At 44.7% G+C, this 20950-nt stretch overlaps 1 protein-coding gene across 2 annotated transcripts in view; it reads left to right on the top strand.

Annotated features, from left to right (window-relative positions):
• PIPOX (pipecolic acid and sarcosine oxidase) overlaps positions 1-20950 on the top strand; it is a 139545-nt gene that overhangs the window by 97494 nt on the left and 21101 nt on the right. For both annotated transcript variants that reach the window (XM_073565483.1, XM_073565482.1), the window contains 2 exons: positions 3177-3390; positions 11884-12066. In XM_073565483.1, the coding sequence (XP_073421584.1) occupies positions 3177-3390; positions 11884-12066 (397 nt within the window). The remainder of the gene's footprint in view (positions 1-3176; positions 3391-11883; positions 12067-20950) is intronic.

Genomic DNA, 20950 nt, shown 5'->3' with positions numbered 1-20950 from the left:
GGTAGAAAAAACCTGGTGACAGATTCCCTTCAACAACAGGGGTCCCGATGATTTTAATGGTTGATTTTCTTCACTGACACTGATGGAGAGATGGCCATTCTAGAGAGCAGGTTTGCATATATAAAAAATCCACACCACAGCCTAAGCAACATCTTGGAAAAAAAGGTCTTAAAAAGAGGTAACTATGGTGCATAATAAGTTAGGGTTAAATTAATGCATTTTTGGGGCCATCAACATGTATGCAAAGTGCAAAGAATATATAATTACTTTATAATTATTTGGTCTCTCGAGGTAATTATTGGGTACATTGCTATAAGTTCTCCTGCCTTCTCTTACATAGAGTGCATCTCTAAGTTTAGTGCATCCATAAAACAATATGAACGCATCCTTCAATTATGGATGATCATAACTATGTGAAAAACAAAAAGTGCGAGAATGCATCATTATTCCTGATATCTGACTTTAGTGATCAATATATCTAAATAAAATGTGTTACAGAGTCGGAATACACGGTAAATATTTTTACAGCCCTAGACAATCACTTTAAGCAAGATTGCAACCCTTATGTTTTCCATGGATATTAATGCATGATTTCCAGAGTAAATGTTCCAGTTAAAAGTCTTTAAGGTTCATTTACATCCATCTTCTAGTGTCCCGGCCTGCGGAGAATATTGGATAACCAGGAGATCGAGGAGATGTGTTTTTTTTTGCTACATTTAGGCTTCTCCTAATGATTTTCTCATTGAGGCACAGAGAGATCCAGAGAGGCCAGAATAAGTTGAATAAATTGATTTGTGTTTCCTTCGCCTACTTCTTAAATGATCCTGTTGCTTCTAGGCGGAAAGTATGATTACATCGAGGCTGATAGAATGGCAATTCAGTGCTGAAGTTAAACTACCGTTATAATATGAAGTACACCAAGACTTATCAACCTTTGGTTTTGTATGCCAAACACGGGCGCAGAGATAAATAATTTAGCTGCATTAAAGTAGTACATTTGTTTCACTAATTTCTTTGTCCTTTTCATCTGTTGAGTTAGTTTATGAAGCCCTAATTGCTTCTATATATTCTTTTCAATAAGCACTGAAAGTAAACCGCCGATTATAAACATTTCCTTCCTTCCACACAAGCCGAGCGAACGCTAAGCACTTTTTTTTTTTTCCTAACCGCGCAGGAAACATTTTCAGCCCATTCATTTGAATGGAGGACGTATCTTCTGCAGCACCGGAGAGGGTCCATGGTGAATGCAGAACAGGACGAGACTATTCACTTAGCTTCTGTTTTGATTAAATAAATTCCTCTCGAAATGAAATAAAAAAAAAAACACTTTTAATTCATGTCCGCTTAGAAATCTTTTTCCAACTACAAAACTTACAAATTGCTCACGAGAAAAAGTTTCAACGACAACACGACATTCATGTGACCTTGACAATGAAATACTCATTAGCTAGTACTATCCTGTGTAAGCATTTCCGTTTCTATTAATCATTTTTTTATTCATTGTCCTCTATCTGCAGTCTCTCTATACGGAACACAATAGCCATTTCTGGTCTCTATTTCTGTATTCCAGCGTTAAAATGAAAATCACCATGTACCGTGCACGTTCTTTGTCTCTTGTGTGCACATTGCTATTTCTAGCTGAGACTTCCCGTCAAGGGCAATTTCACCTCTATGATAAAATTGTTTGAAAAAAATAAAAATGGAAAAAAAAAATCCCCCATACCCCACCTTACGTATTTCATTTCGGAGCTGCCACTCACAATTCTCCATATGCACTGATGTCGCCCCCCACACTCCTACTAAACAGGGCTGTTGCTGTGCTTCTTCCACGGTGTTTCATCTAACAATACATCTATTTTAAGCCACTTCAGGGTTATCACAGAATGTAACGTAAATGTCTCTAGAGACTACACTGAGCAATTTCCCAGGAAAGACACAATGTTAACGCTTTACGCCCAACAGGGTTCATTAGAATTCTTCATCAAATTAAAACAAATCCAAAAATATATTTTCCCAGACTGAAGCATTGCCAGATTATTAGCAATTACCCCCAATAGAGCATGTACCGGAGTTGATTTCAAATTAGCTGATCTTATAATATATTAAAGGAAAACAGTCAGTAGGATTTTGCTATTTAATTTGAGACCAGCTTAATATGGTGCACAACAGCCTGATTACAGTGATGTGTCACTTATTAGGCTGTGTTTCAATACAATCAGTATTTTATCAGAAGGAGATTAACACTACAGGACTACATCTCATGTGCCAGACAGTCCAGCTAATCTGTTTACACCCACCACTGATTTGCAGTGTACTCAGGAAGGATGGGGGGGAAGGGTTTCACAAATTAGCTGGACTGCTTGGCTTGGCACGTCAGTTATAGTCCTATAGTGTTAATCTCCTGCTGGACCTCTCCCGACGCCTGTGCACTGCAGGACTCTGCTCTGCCCTCAACAGGCAGAGCAGTGTGCTTGTGCCGCAGCCATTACAGGACAGGAGAAGAGGACGTCATCGCATGAAGAAGGGAGGCGTCGGACCGGACCGCAACACCCACCGGACCGGACCGCCCACCCCGGTGAGTATAATATAACGTGTTTTTCTTCTCTTTCAGGTTACATCGGAGGCTTATCTACAGCATTACAGACAGCTGTAGATAAGCCCCCGATGTCTATGCCGGCAGCCGCAAGCTGAAAAAAAGGGTGACAGATTCCCTTTAAATAGTTTTGCAGCTACATTGCCCACCCTTGCATGGGTCTGTAAAAGGGAATGCCCTATAGGTCCGTAATAAGACGGATTCATAGAGTTTTCTTACAGACAGAAAAGTAGGCAAAAGAAGAACAGTATGGGTTAATAAAAGATTCTTCAAACCATATTTAGACCCTTTTTAATGCTTATAGAGTTTAGTTGAAATGCCAGACATAGCAGATGGAGAAAAGTATGCAGTTAATAAAAAAAAAAGACTAGCCTTTTTCTCATATCTCACAAAATCTTTTTAATTACTACTGATATAAATGATCTTCGCAAAATGTGCAATTTAGGTTTTATGAAACATTTCCATAAATATATCTCATGTCTTTTTACTAACTTGAAATAAGATGCCCATTGATGTATTAGTTTATTTGTTGTCGTTTTTATTTTTTGATGCATTTTTAGACAATTTCATCATATGTCCACAGGAAAACTGGCGTTCTGGTCATTGCCCCATCTGGAAATGAAGAATTTGAGTCCGTATGTAAGAATATGGATGAGAAAAAGATATCGTGGGAATATCTGACTCAAGAGCAATGCAAGCAAAAATATCCAGGATTGGTTCTAAAGCCGGGAGAAGTTGTCTGTTGTGACCATGACGGTGGAGTTCTGAGTGCCGACAAGGCTTTACGGGCCGTGCAGGTACCACGAGAATTTCCCATCTTGGTGTTTATTAGAGACCTATGTAATCACTACATGGAACACAACGACGTGTACACATAATTATACACTCCGACACAAAGTGATAAACAAAACCTTCCATGTCCCCTGCTAGAGACACGCCGGAACGTTCTCTGTAATTAGATTAGCTACTGATTAAAATATATTTATGCAAAAAGAATTAAAAAAAACCTAATTTTCAGTGTAGGCATGTCTTCATTCTACAGAGAACACGTAACCAAAGTGTGAAATTGCTTTGATCATAAATAGTTCTTTGTTTTACGGAGGAAAGAGCAAAGTAACTCTTTAGGGACTAGAGCAGACTGCTGCTTACTGTGTTGTGCTTGCACGGAGTTCATCTTATGAAGAATAAAACAAAAACAAAACAAAAGGATCAATTTAAACGTGTTTCTTTACATTACATTTGATCTATGTCTAATTAAACATCCCGACAAATTAAAAGGGTTGTTCACAATAATTTGACTGATGTGTACAAGTTGGGTTTGTCACAGTGTTTAATTACACTTTCTCTTATCTCCTCAATGTATATGATTAAATTGCAAGATTGCAGGAACGCTGGCTGCCATGTAGATTTACAATTAACACTATAAACATTATTACAGATCAGGACTCGTTTCCTGAAGCTTCTTCAGAAGAAAATGTGCAAAAAAAAAGTGAAAAATTTGAAAAACAGCATTTTTAATTGTTATAAGGAATTTCTGTGATTTTTGTAAAGGATTGCAAAGAGTAGTTTTTTTAAAAAAATGCTCCTGTGGTCTGTACTGGAAGTAATAGTGTGAGGCTGCAGCGATCACATGACTGATGGACAGGATGTCACTACTGCTGTAACGGAGGAGACAACCAGTGCGGTAGCACTGGAGTGGAGGAGATTCAAGGGTCATATAGTACTATTTTTTTTATATACCATTATGTACTCTTTCTCTACTTTTGAAAAATATTAGAAAAAAAGTTCAACCTTTTTCTTGAAATTTTTATGTTATACTTTCTTTATCAGTCTCTAGTTCACTGTAGAACTAATAGGATAATACAACTCCTAAATCTACACTAAAGTTGGCCATACTTTTCTGATAGAGGTTGTCTCATCTATTGACTATTCCTTCCACCTCCACATGCATGTAAGGAGGTGGACCGGACCGTGGGTACCTGCATGCCTGGTCTGGAACTGAGGGGGATGCATCCTCTGTTTCTGGAGGGAAGCCTGAGGGAGGCGGACCTTCCCCTTCTGCAGGGGGGAAGGAGAGGAGAGGCGGGGAATGATTCTATGCTGTGGTGTTGGATTAAATGTGTAAGGGGGGTGATGAAGATGTATCCCATGACGCCGGCCCTGGAATCAGAGGTGGCTATGATGGCTTTAGATGGGGAGGCCAGGGACTCTGTCATGTTGCGACCCCCACAGACGAGAGACACCCTGGGAAAAGTGTTGCTAATACTTGAGGAGACGTATGGGGACCCTACGGGCGTAGGAGAATTATGTATGCGTTTGTTCAGGCATATTCAAAGAGAGGGGGAGACTGACCCAGTTTAGGAATGTGCTGCAGGAGCTTCATACTGCCATTGCTCGCAAAGATGGCGTAGGCGTAGGGTCCATTGACGTAGTGCTGTGAGACCAACTAGTGACAGGCTTACGTGATGTGTGGCTGAAGCAGGCTCTGAGGGAGCGCTTGTGAGTAAAACCCATCATGTCTTTCTCTGAGATAGGGGCAGAAGCACACATAGGTGAGCAGAGGCAGGGGATTGCAGCCTTGACAGGGATGGTTTGGCATTGCGGAGTGCCCAGCCCGAATGAAAAAGAGCCGACATGGACCCGTGATTTATGGCTGGAAGTGAGAAGAATTTGGGAAAAAGTCGAGAGTCTGGGGAAGCCCTTACTGCTGTCTTGGGGTCCAGCGTCATATCACAAGGTAACGCATGGTAGCAGGTGAAGGAAATTAGAGGAGAGGTGCGGAGCATGAAGAAGGCTTCAGTGGCGGTTCCAGAGTCGAACCCCGTATCCTGGAGTGAAGAGCAACCACAGGTGAGAGATGATTTCTGCCTAGGTCAACGATCCAAACCAAAGCGCCCACCAGACAGATGCAGACGTGGGTGCTGGGCGGGTGGAAGTGTCAGACACTTGTCCAGAAATTGACCTACCTGAGAAAAGCGATGGCAAAGATCCGCTCACTCCACCGAAGGCCCTCTTAATTAGAGGGAACATCGCCCCTAGAGGGAATGGTATGGTGGGAAAAGAAGAGCCTCACTCAGAGCAAGACAGTGTTGCGACGTCGGACACCAAGAAGAGATAGAGAAGGTGTCGACTGTCCACGGTCAAATGTCTGCTCTGTCCCGACGCGTGATGGGGAGTCTAGCAGAACTCCAACCTGGGTTTAGAGGTCCCGACGGTGAGATTTGACCTGAAGAGGAGGAAGGGACAACTGCCCAAGTGGTCCATCGGAGTAAACCACCACCAGGCTCGCTGTCATGTCCGCCATGTCTGTCATGTCTGTTTTCCCTCAAGAACTCCTGGAGCGATGTGCATGCGCATATCTTGTTTGCTATCCTGCTCGTTCCCTAGAGCAGTGTGCACACTCACCTCATGTCTGAGCTGCAGGATGCCTGCGTTTCTGCTCTGCTTTCTGTGATCTTCTCGTCATGTCTAGAATCCCTGGTCATGTGTCCCTGCCTGGATCCTGCACTGTCTGGTTCTGCAATCATCTCGTCATGTCTAGAACTCTGATCATGTGACCTGTCTAGGTTTCAGCACTGATTCTGCAGTCGTCTCGTCATGTCTGGAACTCCTATCATGTGACTATGCTCTGTTATCCTGTGGATCTGAACCCGGAAGTGCTCCCCTGGTCCTGACCTGGAAGAGGAGGTGCTATGCCCTATATCAGGCCGCCCCTTCCTATGCTCAGGGCCTGAGTATTGTGTGGTGTCCCTGCATGGCTGCTTGGTCTGTGGGGCGCTCCCTCTATTCTGTGCCCTTGCACTCTGCTCTGTCGTGCATCTCTGCACATGCTCCGTGCTCGTATTCCGTCTCTTGTCTTGTCTAGTGGTTGTCCTTCGTGCCATGTTCTGTCCCTGCTCTGCTTTGCCTTGTAGTCCTTGTTTGCTCTGATTCTGCTCCGTGTTTCTGTCCTCATGTCATGTCTCGCTCTGCTTTGTGGCTTCAGGTGCCCTGCCTCTGTCTCTGTCCCTGACGTGTCTCCTCACACGTGCAGGCCTCCGCTCTGAACCTCTCCCTGGCGTGTCTCTACACGTGCAGGCCTCCGCTCTGAACCTGTCCCTGGCGTGTCTCTACATGTGCAGGCCTCCGCTCTGAACCTCTCCCTGGCGTGTCTCTACACGTGCAGGCCTCGCTCTGTACCCTGTCTAGTCCAAAGGTCCTTCCTTGGCCCGACTCTGGGCTTCGGCCTACGCTCCGCTGCTAGACTGTCCCTGGCGTGTCTCTACACGTGCAGGCCTTGCTCTGTGCCCTGTCTAGTCCCAAGGTCCTTCCTTGGCCCGGCTCTGGGCTTCGGCCTACGCTCCGCTGCTAGACTGTCCCTGTCCCTGGCATGCTCTTTACATGCGCAGGTCTCTGCCTAGTTCTTTGTATTGTCCCTGATGTTTTGTGCGCCTTGCACATTTTGTACTAGGCTTTGCCATGCTGTCTCGCATGTGGCTCCGTCCTGTACCCTTTGCCTAGCCCTGCCTTGTGGCTCCGTGCCTCTGTGCACGTGCCTGGTCACCTGTGCCTACCTGGTGTGCCTCAGCCGTGCCGCCTCTAGCCGTGCTCGCCTGTGTGCCCCAGCCATGCCCCATCCAGTGCTATAGTGGTCTGGCTGCGTGGCCCCGCAGTGGCGCCGCCTCTAGTCATGCCCGCTTGCAACTTCCATCGTCAGTACCACCTGCCGGTGCTCCCAGCCATGGTCTCTGTGCTCACTTGCACTCACGCTGGTTCTCGCACTGTGCCTTTTCGTGCTACTCTTGCACAAAGCCTTTGTCTCTTTTGCTCTTCTCTGTTCCCTAGTTTGCCTGCCGGATTCCATAACCTGCCGACCGCTGCCAGAGGTCCGGACCTAGATGACTGCGGCCTAATGTCCGGAGCTGATGTCCGTAGCCAGATACCTGGACCCTGTCGGTCGATGCCAGCATTTGGATTCCGATGCCACCGTACCTTGTGCCTGTCCCTGGCATGCCCCTTGGCGTGCGCAGGCCACCGCCCTGTGAACCTGACCTGTCCCTGGCATGCCCCTTGGCATGCGCAGGTATCTGTCCTGTGAACTTGATCCTGGCGTGTCCACTGACTCGCACCATGTCTCTAACTCTCTTGTTTCCTTGCATGGAACCTAGCTAACTTCTGGATGTCCGGATCCTGCCGATCACCCTCTGAGCTACAGACCCTGATGCCCTGGTTGATCGTGGACTGTTGTCCGGAGTCCGATGTCCGCGTACCATCTGCACGTTCCATGCCTGGACCTCGGCGTGCCATTGCACGCACCCTGTTTCATGAACTCTGTTTGTTCACATTTGCTCCTGTTGCACCCTGAAGAGTTCCACAAGTCTTGGACCTCGGCGTGCTCTTGCACGCACCTTGTCTTATGTTCTGTGTGTTCACGTGTTGCACCTGTTGTACCTGAAGTCCCTTTGAATTAACGACTTGTCTTGCCTTGTCTTGTTTCCCTGAGCCGGCCGTCTGGTCCAGCAGCCGTGGTGGCTCACCCCCTTGGTCTTGCCCCTGACACTCCCTGTATAGGGGGTTGTTCTCACTAGGTCAGCTCACCCTAGGTGGGTGGGTGCCATGGCCCAGAGGGTCCACTCTTTCTAAGAAGAATGACTCAGCGTAAGCTGACACTCATCACACTCACCACAAGCTACCAGCAAAGGGGAAGAGGTGACAAGAGTACCCGAGATGCACGCTCCTACGGTTCTCATCAATGAGAAGGAAGAGCCTCTAGTGTCATCCCCTGAGGCAGAAAGTTTGCCAGCCATCAGCTCACAAGACCCTGACCGGATGGAAGACATGAAGCAGCTGTGTGAGACAGGGAGCGTGGCTGAGAAGCCATGGGAAGTGACGCCCACAGAGCCCGGCGCGGAAGATGAAGGGTCCAGCCTGCAGGGTCTTAATCCATCGGATTCTAGTTTTGACGAGAATGCTCCTGTCAAAGAGGGGGGGAGCTATGGAGAAGAATTAACTGTACTAAGCCTCCAGACTGAGGAACCCGAGCAAGGAGTCCCTAAAGTTTCCGATAACTACAAAGAAAAGGACGAGCCGTCTACTCAAACGTCTCCTAGCGGCAAAGCTAAAAAGAAGAAGAAGAAGAAAGCAAAGCCAAGTTCATCCGAAGTATTTTCTTCTGCAGCTGTTGAAGATGAAGATGAGGATTGGAGTATTTTTAACCAGCCTTATTGGAAGAACCTGGTGCCAGAGAGGCAGGAGGAATTACAAAAATTGTGGGCAGCTATAGCCCCTCAAGTGAGCATCCTGGAGTACGAAGAAACCTCGCCCGTGGAATGGCGAGTTCAAAGAGAGGAGGAATGTAAGGAGGTTGACCGGACCAAGGGTACCTGCATGCCTGGTCCGTATCTGAGGGGGCTGCATCCTCTGTTTCTGGGGGAAGTCTGAGGGAGGCAGACTTTCCCCTGCTAGAGGGTGAACGAGAGGTATGATGGAGTTTCCTGCTGACAGAATGGGGCAGGGAGAGCCCAGAGAGCGCACGCTGACACTGGGGGAGAGGAAGAAAAAGCGCACGCTGCAGGAGAGTTTGGCACCAAGTAAGTGCAGCGCGCAGAGCAGAGGAGAGCGCACTCTGCTTCCCCCTCCAGAGAGTGCTGGCCCTGGAACAGGCCGTGCTGCTGTTGCCCAGAATAGGAGCTGTGGTTCTGTGGGAATTAGCCGTGTCAGCAGAGTGGAGTATGCGGAGCTGTGCCAGCAGAGCATGAGCAGAGCATGCGGAGCTAAGCCAGGTGCCATACACTAGGAGACAATGAGTACCGCACCCGCTCTGCCCAAGAGTGATCGTATACTCAAAGAGACCTCCTGCTGAAGACTTAGACAGACCAACAGTACGCAGTGAGCGTCTTCTGTGTAATTCTTGACTTGCCAGCCTCCGTGACTGGAGGATACTCCCTTGACAAGCCTGAGACAGTCGCTAGTGTGTGCAGGCCTGGCATGTGCAGTGACAGATCTGAGCCCCTGAGAGTAGTAGCTGGACTGACCAAGGAGCGTGCCACTGTCCCTGCGGTGACACGTTCTGAGTGTGGACTTGTGACTAAGAGTGGTGAGAGCAGGACCCCCTCTCACCGCCCAGCATCCTGTTGGTTTCCCCGGAGGCTGCTTCTTTATCATGGACAGAGACTTGAGAGACTGCATGTGACGCTGTTGTCGGTGCCACCGTTGGATTTCCGCCTGTCAGAGACTGCGACAAGACGACCCGCGCCACCGTTGGAACCCTGTACTCCCTCACAACAGAAGATTACAGTCCGATAAGTTTACCCTCTTTATTACTGAACTCTTGTTCGTCCCTCACAAACCCTGCTAACTTTCCAGTTCTGCCCCGTTCCTCGCCGTCACCCTACAATCCCTCACTCCCTGCATGGAGCACATCCCCCTGTAAATAAACCTGTTTTACCCTTGGTCTGCCTCCAAGTGCGTGACTGCATCCCGCGTTCCTTCAGGATATTACATGCATATATTCCCAAAGATATGGGTCTTTTTATTTAGTGTTAATTTTTATGGTTTTTACAAGGGGGCGTTGCTCACAGTGCAATAATGGAGAGCAGTCCATAGACACAGACACAGAGTATTTTGTGAGAAAAAACCCCTTGGAAAAGGTCATAAAATTTTGCCCTAACTAAAAAGGTCATTATCTATGGAGCTGTCTGGCAGATTAAGAAAAAAGAAAGCACAGTACTCAGGTGAGCAGCGGAAATCAAATAAAAACTATTGGGAAGTGTGAATAAAGTAAGAAAAATTGGTCACTAAGTCCTGTAATAAAGTAAGAAAAATTGATCACAGGTCCTCTTTAAAGAGACCACCATTCTAGAGCAAAAATAATTCATTTGCTTCAGATTCCAAAAAACATCAGGGCAGTCCACAGTTTTCCCTGCACTGATGTTCTGAAACATCAAGGCAAAGTAAGCATCTAGCAGTAGATCGTACTGCTGTGGAGAAGAGAAGCTGGCTGTCAGGCACAGCCAGACTACCCAGAGAGAATATAAACATGTTTTTGTTACCATGTTTGCGTTCTCGATCTCCGTATACACAGTACTGAATTAGCGCATGATTTCTCCTCCAGACCACATGATCCTGCGAACCCTGGGTGTAGAGAGGGAACAACCAGCTTGGTCCTAGGAAACCCAGACAGTTCTGCTATGCAGCAAGGAGGCTGAAATTTCCCTGTAGTTGAGGCTAATATACAGTTGTGCTCAAAAGTTTACAGAATTTTTGTTTTCTTGGCCTTTTTTCAGAGAAAATGAATGATAACCCCAAAACTTTTTCTCCACTCATGGTTATAGGTTGGGTGAAGCCATTTATTGTCAAACTACTGTGTTTTCTCTTTTTAAATCATAATGACAGCCCAAAACATCCAAATGATGTTTTGGGTTGACAATAAATGGCTTCACCCAACCTCTAACCATGAGTGGAGAAAAAGTTTTGGTGTTATCATTAATATTCTCTGAAAAAAGGCCAAGAAAGCAAAAATTCTGCTGGTGTATGTAAACTTTTGAGCACAACTGTACCAGCACCAGCTATAGGGGGAAATCATAAAATTAAACTATATATTGATAGGCTAAAATGCTCCCCTACCCACCTTTCACCAAAGTCTTGTAAGACCTTAAGGTGGAAGTCACACTGTGTAAGCAAAATTAAAAAAATAAATAAAAATATAAAAAATAAAATATAAAAAAAGGTGAAAGATAGGCATGTACTGTATTTCCTAAATTTATGAAGATAGGATATAAAAATGACATAAAATTAAGCCTCATGTGGCGTGAAAAAAATGAGAAACAATTATTTTGATATCCGAAAGAGAACATTTTTTTGAGCCATTAAAAGTGCATGTACGATAATACCTGAATATATTCCTGGTCATGAACTGGTTAAAGGGATAATCTGACTGAATATCAGGATATACGGTACATTTTTTTCCAGAATCAGCACGATACTTCACTACAAGTTGCGTCTGCCATCACAACACAAGGCCATTGCCAGCTCCTTTACGAATAAGAGGTTTACGAAAAGCTAAAAAAAAAAAAAAAAAAAACTACATCTAAAAATTAACGAAAATTAAAAACTTTACCAATAGTCAACCTCACTCTTGCCAAATTTTTACAATAATTTCTTTTGTTCTTAAAAAATGAACACCGAACCATGCAAATTTAGAGGGAAGGGATGAACATATTAATAGTTTACCTTAATGTTTGCAGTCACAAGCCCATTTTAAAAACTGTTGAAAAAACTTTACCATAAACTTCTTTGTGATTATATTAAAGGAGCAGTTTAAAAAAATGGGTGGAGTGATCCGTGATGGGGAAAAGGTAAAGCACGTACAGCCAGGACCGGTGGTCACTGTAACAACTGCTTCCAGTATCTTTGAAGCTAAAAAATTAGTGATCACTGCCGGGCCCTGGGCACAGAAGGTGCTTAGCCCACTGGGCCTTGAACTACCCTTAAAGGTGAGATTTTTATTTAATTTTTTTAATCTTATACTGCGAAAAAATTGCCTGTTATCATAAAACCTCTTTTTTTCAAGAAGGCAAGTAGAGGGATTACTTATTACTTTTTCATTTGATTTACACTATGATTCCTTGAAACAGAACTGCATTTAAAAGGTTTCTGGGACTGTCATCATCCCTTGGGCAATATATATCACTGCAGTGTGTTAGAAGCTCCTCTACCAACAAACAGCTTATATTGCAGCCAGTTGCTTTTCCTGTAGCCTTGAGATTCTTCATAAGTAACAACACAAAACCTTAGTGTTGTATGCCTGTCAATTTCCAGCCACCTTTAGGGATTACTTTTCCCTTTATATGAACACTCTTGATAGAGAAATAACAGAGTCGTTTATCTTAACCACTGCTGGTTGCCATTAAAAGAGCAAGACAGTGTAGAAGTGTTTCTAATTTATGAACCTCTTCTAAAGAGGTTGATTATTATAGATTGGTCTGACAATACCCATTTCCTACGACTTTGCAAGAATGAGTCAGAATACTTTGATTAGGAATATTGGTGGCACAGATAATGTCAGCATTTTTGGGGCATTACTCACACCACATCGTGTGAACAGCATACATTTAAAAAGAAAAACTTTCAGGCATATACTATATATCCATTATATACCATGAATGTATACAAACAAAATTATGTTCATTTGGCATACATTTGAATATACAATTGTGTAAATTACCATTGAAATCTATCATTATGTCACAATGCTCCATATATCAGTTAGCCAATATTACGATTAATCAAGATTGGCAATTTTCTCGTGAGTCTTGATGAGTTGGCATGTTAGAGTCAGACGCTCCTGATTCATTAGGAGGTGCACGCTTCTTAATGAATCAGGATCCCCTAAACAGTGGCATGCGCTTTTTGTACGCTATGCCAGAAATCTTAATACAGTCCCTGACTGGTGAGATTTCTGGCGTAAGAACTGCCGCAGCTCATCATGAATTAGACAAACTGTGGCATCATGTCTCCATCCCGCCCCAGCTCTGCACAATTTGGCTGAGACGGAGGAAACTTTTGGCGGAGATGGAAGGAATTTTTATGACAAAAATTGCGAAATTATTGCACAGCTCAGAGTTGCCCCCCAAAAATTGCAACTTTTCAAATAAATTTACTACAGTATTCTGGTGAAATTGCTTTGATGAATCGGGGCCATTATGCATTTAGGTTAATAGGAGTGATCAGAGAATATATCAGGCATAGAATTCAAAAGTCCAGTGTATTCATGAGAAAAGCAATCCCCCCATGTCCCATACAACTCCATTACCCCAATGGCACAAGAAATGTTGACTTTAACATGTTACAGTTAGTGATGAGCGAGTATACTCGGTGCTTGGGTTTTCCCGAGCATGCTCGGGTGACCTCCGAGTATTTTGGCGTGCTCGGAGATTTAGTGTTTGCGACACAGCTGCATGATTTGCGGCTGCTGGACATGTGGGAATTCTTAACAAACAGCCAATCACCACATGTATTCAGCCTGTTTACAGCTGCAATTCATGCAGCTGTGTCGACAAACACTAAGGCTAAGTTCACACGTAGCGGAATTCCTGCGGAAATTACCGCAAGAATTCCGGAATTCCATTCCACGAGAAAATCGCATTTTAAATTCCCTTGATTTTCCCACGAAAAAACTAGCGATTTGCAAGCGTAATTAGCTTGCAGAATGCTAGCATTTTCCAAGCGATCTGTAGCATCGCTTGGAGAACTGATTGACAGGTTGGTCACACTAGTCAAACATAGTGTTTGACTAGTGTGACCAACTTTTTACTACTGATGCTGCCTATGCAGCATCAGTAGTAAAAGATAGGATGTAAAAAATAATAAAAAAAATAAAAAATATTGTTTTTCTCACCTTCCGGCGTCCCGCGCAGCCTTCCCGCCTCTCTCCACACTCCCTGCATCTTCCGGTCCCAGTAATCCTTTGCGCGAATGACGTCGCGCTCCCGCAAAACCGTTGCATCATTGCGGTCATTCTCGCAAAGGATTACTCTGACCGGAAGATGCCGGGAGCGTGGAGAGAGGCGGGAAGGCTGCGCGGGATGCCGGAAGGCGAGAATAACAATATTTTTATTTTAATTCTATTTTTTGCAGGGATATGGTACCCAGAGCCTGGAGGAGAGTCTCCTCTCCTCCAGACCGTGGGTACCATCCGCAAATGTTCTGCTTACTTTTCGCATGGTGGGCACAGCCACATGTGGGAAGTAAGTGGAAAAATGCATTCCTATGTGGGCAGAATTGCCGCGACTCCGCCAAATTAATGAGCATGTTGCGTGTTTTTCTGCAATGCGATTCCGCTGCAGGAAAATCCGCAGCATTAGCACAGCATTGCGGAATCCCATAGGATTGCATAGGATACTGTTTTTTTGCGTTTTCGCGGCAAAATCGCGCGTGTGAACCCAGCCTAAATCTCCGAGCACGCCAAAATAATCGGAGATCACCCGAGCAGCGAGTATACTTGCTCATCATTAGTTAAAGTATATTGGTCGTTTTGATCTATTTCAGTTATTCTTGTTTGTAAAATTGCAATGGGGAGCGAATACTTTTGATTGCAACTACTGTATATATGCTATATTTTATGAAACCCCTGTGTCTTTCCAATAAGGCCAAGAAAATAATGTCACAATTAATTCTGTGGGTCTTAAGAGTTGATTGACTACGTCTCTTGATCAAGTGTGTTATGCACTGCACTGTCTTGACGATAATTAAAAGCAAACCTACCAGGACCAGGCAGATTTAGGCAGTACAGTCTCTGTCCTGGTAGAGCAACTTACAATCTGACCGGATGATATAACGGGTTCGATTTCTTTATAATAACCCTGTTATGAGCGATTCTTAGGCTATGTGACCACGTTAGCGTTTTTAAACGCTCAGGAAACGGGTCTCCTTCCCAGAAAATGCGCGGAAAAAAATGCTTGTTTTTTGCCGCGATTTTTGCGGAAAAACATGCGTTTTTTTATGCGCTTTTTTCCGCGCATCTTCTGGGCTATAGGAAATAGCCAAAAACGCGGACCTAAGCGGAAATTAATGAACATGCTGCGTTTTTTACCGCTAAGGCTAGTTTCACACTTGCTTTTTTTTGCAGCGCGTTTTTCCCGCAAAAAAACGCATTAAAAAAACGCATACAAATGCATACAAACGCTGCGTTTTTTTCCAGCATTTTAATGCGCATGCAGGAAAAAAACGCAGCGTTTTTGCGCGTTTGTATGCGTTTTTTGTGCGTTTGCGTTTTTTTACAGATTTTGGAAAAACCCCACAAAAAAGAAAAAACAACCATTCAACAACACACAAGACCAATGGGACTTCATTGTGGGTGTGGTATGTTAATATATATACACCCTGTCTACAGTATTCTTCACATTTGCTTGATTCTTCTCGTGACCATGGATCTGCGCTGGAAGAGTTTTCACTTCAACTTGGATTTGGACATCGCGATGGCTCAGGCGTATGCAGTTGCTTGCCATGAACAAAGGAAGAGAGAGAGGCAGCGAAGACGGCGGCGTATGTGGATACATCCGATTGTTGAACTCCGGGAGAGCCGTGGGGCATACCATACCCTCTACAGCGAGCTCCAGTCAAACCCGGAGAAATTTACAGATTATATCCGGATGTCCCACGAAAGTTTCATGGATTTGCTTGCTCGTGTCCAACAATCCATCCGGAGACAGGACACACAGCTCCGTCGTGCGATTCCTCCTGAGGAACGGCTACTGGTGACATTACGGTATGTTTTAAAAACAAAGGGGTGTGGTCTGATGTTTTTTTTTGTAAATTTAGTATTCAAAACCTTGGGTAATTAGTTTTCGTGAATGTACTAATATTTTTTTTATAGTTTTTAAAAATAATATACATAAATATTAATTTTACTTCTTTGTCTGTTCACAGATTCCTGGCGACTGGAGAAACCCTATCCTCACTACACTTTCAGTACCGTATTGGAATCTCTACCTTGTCTGGAATTGTTGCTGACACCTGCCGGGCTCTCTGGAATGTTCTTTGCCCAGAATTTATGCCCCTGCCCACCGCTGAAAAGTGGATGGAAATTGCTGACAAATTCTGGACAGTATGCAATTTTCCCAACTGTTTGGGAGCTGTTGATGGGAAACACATACGGATCATCAAACCCCAAAGAACGGGATCTGAGTACTATAATTACAAAAAGTACTTTTCAATAGTACTCATTGCAATTGCGGATGCCGGATGTATGTTTGTAGCAGTGGACATTGGAGCATTTGGCCGTGGTAATGACTCGCAGGCTTTTAAAAACTCAGACATGGGCCGGAGGTTGTATGGCAACCAATTTAATTTCCCTATGCCACGGCCTCTTCCTCACACCGAAGCTCCGCCACTGCCCTTTGTAATGGTTGGCGATGAGGCTTTTCAAATGTGCGGAAACTTACTGAAACCCTACTCCAGCCGGGACTTGGACCACACCAAAAAAATTTTTAATTACAGGCTGACCAGGGCCAGAAGAACTGTCGAGTGTGCTTTTGGGATTCTTGTTTCCAGATGGCGAATTCTGGGCACGGCCATTAATCTTAAACTTGAAACAGTCGATGAGGTGGTGAAGGCCTGTGTGGTTCTACATAACTTTGTGATGGCTAAAGAGCACCCGACCTTTGAACTGGACGATGATGCTCCTAACCCATTGCCTGAATTCACTCAGCACACTCTCAGGTCATCCGTTGAAGTTGGCCAAATGAGGGACAAATTTGCGGCCTACTTTATTTCTGATGTAGGACGGGTGCACTGGCAAGATGAAATGGTGTAATGTTGTTGTTTATGGTAATAAAAATCCTTATTTGATACCATTACTGAGTGCACTATATTTTTTAAACTCCGATTAATTAAAAAACTTCCCATGTATAACTGAATTTTATTATGTTCACACACCTGGGCAGGTAAATACACATACGAGTTAAAATGCAGCATTGCTAGTCTGCGTTAAATATATTGGAATGAGCAAAGCTGCAGGCCATGAATCAGGAAACCATTTTTTTTCAAGATAAAATTGTGCAAATAGTTTAAAACAAAGTATGTGATTTTCTCAAAACACAACACTCAAAACCCAACCCCAATGAAAGTCCATGGGGAATACAAGTCAGCATTGAGTGGATGAATGTAATCTGCTCCATTAAAAGTTATTACACTAGGCCTTTGAATGACTATACTAGGCCGTGGTATTTCAAATATGAGTATACTAGGCCTTGGGGCTAGTAGTATAGTAATATGTGAAATACCACGGCCTAGTATAGTCATACCAAGGCCTACTGTAATAACTCGATTTTTAACAACTAGCATCTTGTTTCACCAAAAACAAACTGGTGAAACTAGAAAGAAACTTATTTTTTAGACAAGTTTCAACAGTTTGTTTTTCATGAAACCAGATTCTATTTTGTAAAACTAGAGTTATTACACTAGGCCTTGGAATGACTATACTAGGCCGTGGTATTTCAAATATGAGTATACTAGGCCTTGGGGCTAGTAGTATATGTGAAATACCACGGCCTAGTATAGTCATACCAAGGCCTACTGTAATAACTCGATTTTTAACAACTAGCATCTTGTTTCACCAAAAACAAACTGGTGAAACTAGAAAGAAACTTATTTTTTAGACAAGTTTCAACAGTTTGTTTTTCATGAAACCAGATTCTATTTTGTAAAACTAGAGTTATTACACTAGGCCTTGGAATGACTATACTAGGCCGTGGTATTTCAAATATGAGTATACTAGGCCTTGGGGCTAGTAGTATATGTGAAATACCACGGCCTAGTATAGTCATACCAAGGCCTACTGTAATAACTCGATTTTTAACAACTAGCATCTTGTTTCACCAAAAACAAACTGGTGAAACTAGAAAGAAACTTATTTTTTAGACAAGTTTCAACAGTTTGTTTTTCATGAAACCAGATTCTATTTTGTAAAACTAGAGTTATTACACTAGGCCTTGGAATGACTATACTAGGCCGTGGTATTTCAAATATGAGTATACTAGGCCTTGGGGCTAGTAGTATATGTGAAATACCACGGCCTAGTATAGTCATACCAAGGCCTACTGTAATAACTCGATTTTTAACAACTAGCATTTTAAACAACTAGCATCTTGTTTCACCAAAAACAAAGTGGTGAAACTAGAAAGAAACTTTATTTTTTAGACAAGTTTCAACAATTTGTTTTTCATGAAACCAGATTCTATTTGGTAAAACTAGAGTTATTACACTAGGCCTTTGAATGACTATACTAGTCCATGTTATTTCACATATGACTATACTAGCCCTTGGGTTGGTTTTTAACATGTATTTACCCATCAGTGTGTGTGAGCGGCGCAAACAACATTAATGAAACTTATTAATGGTGAACCACAAATGTAAATTTATTTTTTATCACAAAAAAAAAATTTAAAAATTATTTTTTACGGCGTTTGGGGGCAGATGGTTTCAATTTGGGGGTGTGCAGGGAATATGCAACACTTGCAGTTGAAGACGGTGTTTGAGGGGAAGGGGCAACAAAACTTGTGGGGGAAGGTAGTCCAGTTAAGGGAATTAAACTTGGAACACTTGTAGGAGAGGAAATCTGTTCAGTTACATTAGTTGTAATGGCATGTCGCCGTAGGCTTGTGTGCCTGGACCGACTTTGGCCCAATGCCCGCCTTGATTGATTTCGCCTTGAAGTAGGGGCAAATATGGAATGTAGGTCCCCCGTCTGCTGGTATGGCTGCTGCTGCTGAGGTGGCGGCTGCTGCTGCAGAGGTTGCGGCTGCTGCTGAGGTGGCGGCTGCTGCTGAGGTGGCGGCTGCTGCTGAGGTGGCAGCTGCTGCTGAGGTGGTTGCTGCTGCTGAGGTGGTTGCTGCTGCTGCTGAGGTGGCGGCTGCTGCTGAGGTGGTTGCTGCTGCTGCTGAGGTGGCGGCTGCTGCTGAGGTGGCTGCTGCTGCTGAGGTGGCGTCTGCTGAGTTGGCTGCTGCTGCTGAGGTGGCTGATGCTGCTCTTCTTGGTCAGTGCTCGTCCTTGCAGGAGGACTGGTGGCGGCAGTGATGGCCCAGGTTTGCAGAGTGGTGGTGGCAGGGCTACTACATGTTGTTGTAGCGGCAGGGCTGTTCCATGTTTGCCTAGTGGTGGCTGAGCTCCACGCATGCATGGGATTGGCGGTGGTGCTCCAGACAGGAGCAGCGCTTGCCATGGTGGTGTCGGTGAAGTGACCAGCTGCACTCAGACTTGTGGTGGTGTAACGGTGGGTGTCCAGCCTTTGAAGAGAGGTGTCCGTGCAGTGGTATGCAGCACAAGTCGGTAGTGAGGTGAAGCGAGTCAATGGTGGCACAGGTGGAAAGGACACCACTGACTGCTGACCGTACCGATTATGCTGCATAGCCTGCAAGAAAGCATTGTTGCAGGCCTGCAGCACATTCAGCTGTTGATCAGGACTAAGGTGTTCCGCCATGACCTTTTCAATCTTACTAAAAAAATGGTGTGCTGGTCTGTTGAGGTCGGCCTCCAGACGGTCAAGGCGCTGTTCTACAGAATTGAAGCGGTGTTCAAAGTGGTTAAAACCACGTTCCATCAGTGCAAAACCGCTTTCAACTCTGTCGGACAGTGACTTGAGGCTGGAATTAAATGTCTCGCTCAAATGCATAAACTCGGGCAAGACATTCCTGTCCAAGGCCCTCTGCCGCTGGCGGGTAGTGCCCGCATAACCAGTGGCAGAGACCTGGGACAGGGGAACACCTGATGGCCCAGCTTCCTGGTCACCAGCTGTGTGTGTGTGGGACCTGCAAGGTGCTTCCTGGCTGTCGGATGGCTGGGACGGGTCAGAGGACGTCCGACGAAGGACCGCTCCAGGGCCAGGTTGCAGGGTGCTGCTCCAGGTGCTGTGGAAGAAAGGAAAATCATTACTACCATGCCTTTACAAGAAGCATCAGCTGTGGATTAGAAAAACACAGATTAATAAAAATAAAAACCCAAAATGTATAATACTTACGATCTTGTGGCAAGGACCGGTCTTAGGAACTGCAATGCGTGATAGTGACGGTATCTAGTTCTGGTCCTTGACGCAGATCCACTGCGAACCTGGCCCTCAGCACGAACATCACTGTTGAAGCGGTCCTTGATCGAACGCCAACGTGTTCGGACTTTGTCCACTGTTGATAAAAAAAAACAGTGCCGTCAAGTACAACAGTCACTGCTTCACAATTTAGCAATACAATACTCAAAGCAGTCACTGTACACCCCGATGACACTGTTGGGTTTCCTGCTAGAATACACCTAGCACGAAACCCAACAGTGCCGTCAAGGACAACAGTCACTGCGGCACAATGTAGCAATACAATACTCAAAGCAGTCACTGTAGACCACGATGACACTGTTGGGTTTCCTGCTAGAATACGCCTAGCACGAAACCCAACAGTGCCGTCAAGGACAACAGTCACTGCGGCACAATGTAGCAATACAATACTCAAAGCAGTCACTGTAGACCACGATGACACTGTTGGGTTTCCTGCTAGAATACGCCTAGCACGAAACCCAACAGTGCCGTCAAGGACAACAGTCACTGCGGCACAATGTAGCAATACAATACTCAAAGCAGTCACTGTAGACCACGATGACACTGTTGGGTTTCCTGCTAGAATACGCCTAGCACGAAACCCAACAGTGCCGTCAAGGACAACAGTCACTGCGGCACAATGTAGCAATACAATACTCAAAGCAGTCACTGTAGACCACGATGACACTGTTGGGTTTCCTGCTAGAATACGCCTAGCACGAAACCCAACAGTGCCGTCAAGGACAACAGTCACTGCGGCACAATGTAGCAATACAATACTCAAAGCAGTCACTGTAGAC

This window comes from Dendrobates tinctorius, unplaced genomic scaffold (assembly GCF_039654945.1).
Source record: "Dendrobates tinctorius isolate UK_male_01 unplaced genomic scaffold, ASM3965494v1 ptg000016l, whole genome shotgun sequence".
NCBI lineage: Eukaryota > Metazoa > Chordata > Amphibia > Anura > Dendrobatidae > Dendrobates > Dendrobates tinctorius.
Note: the sequence above shows the minus strand (reverse complement) of the source record. Positions and strands in the feature narration are given on the sequence as shown.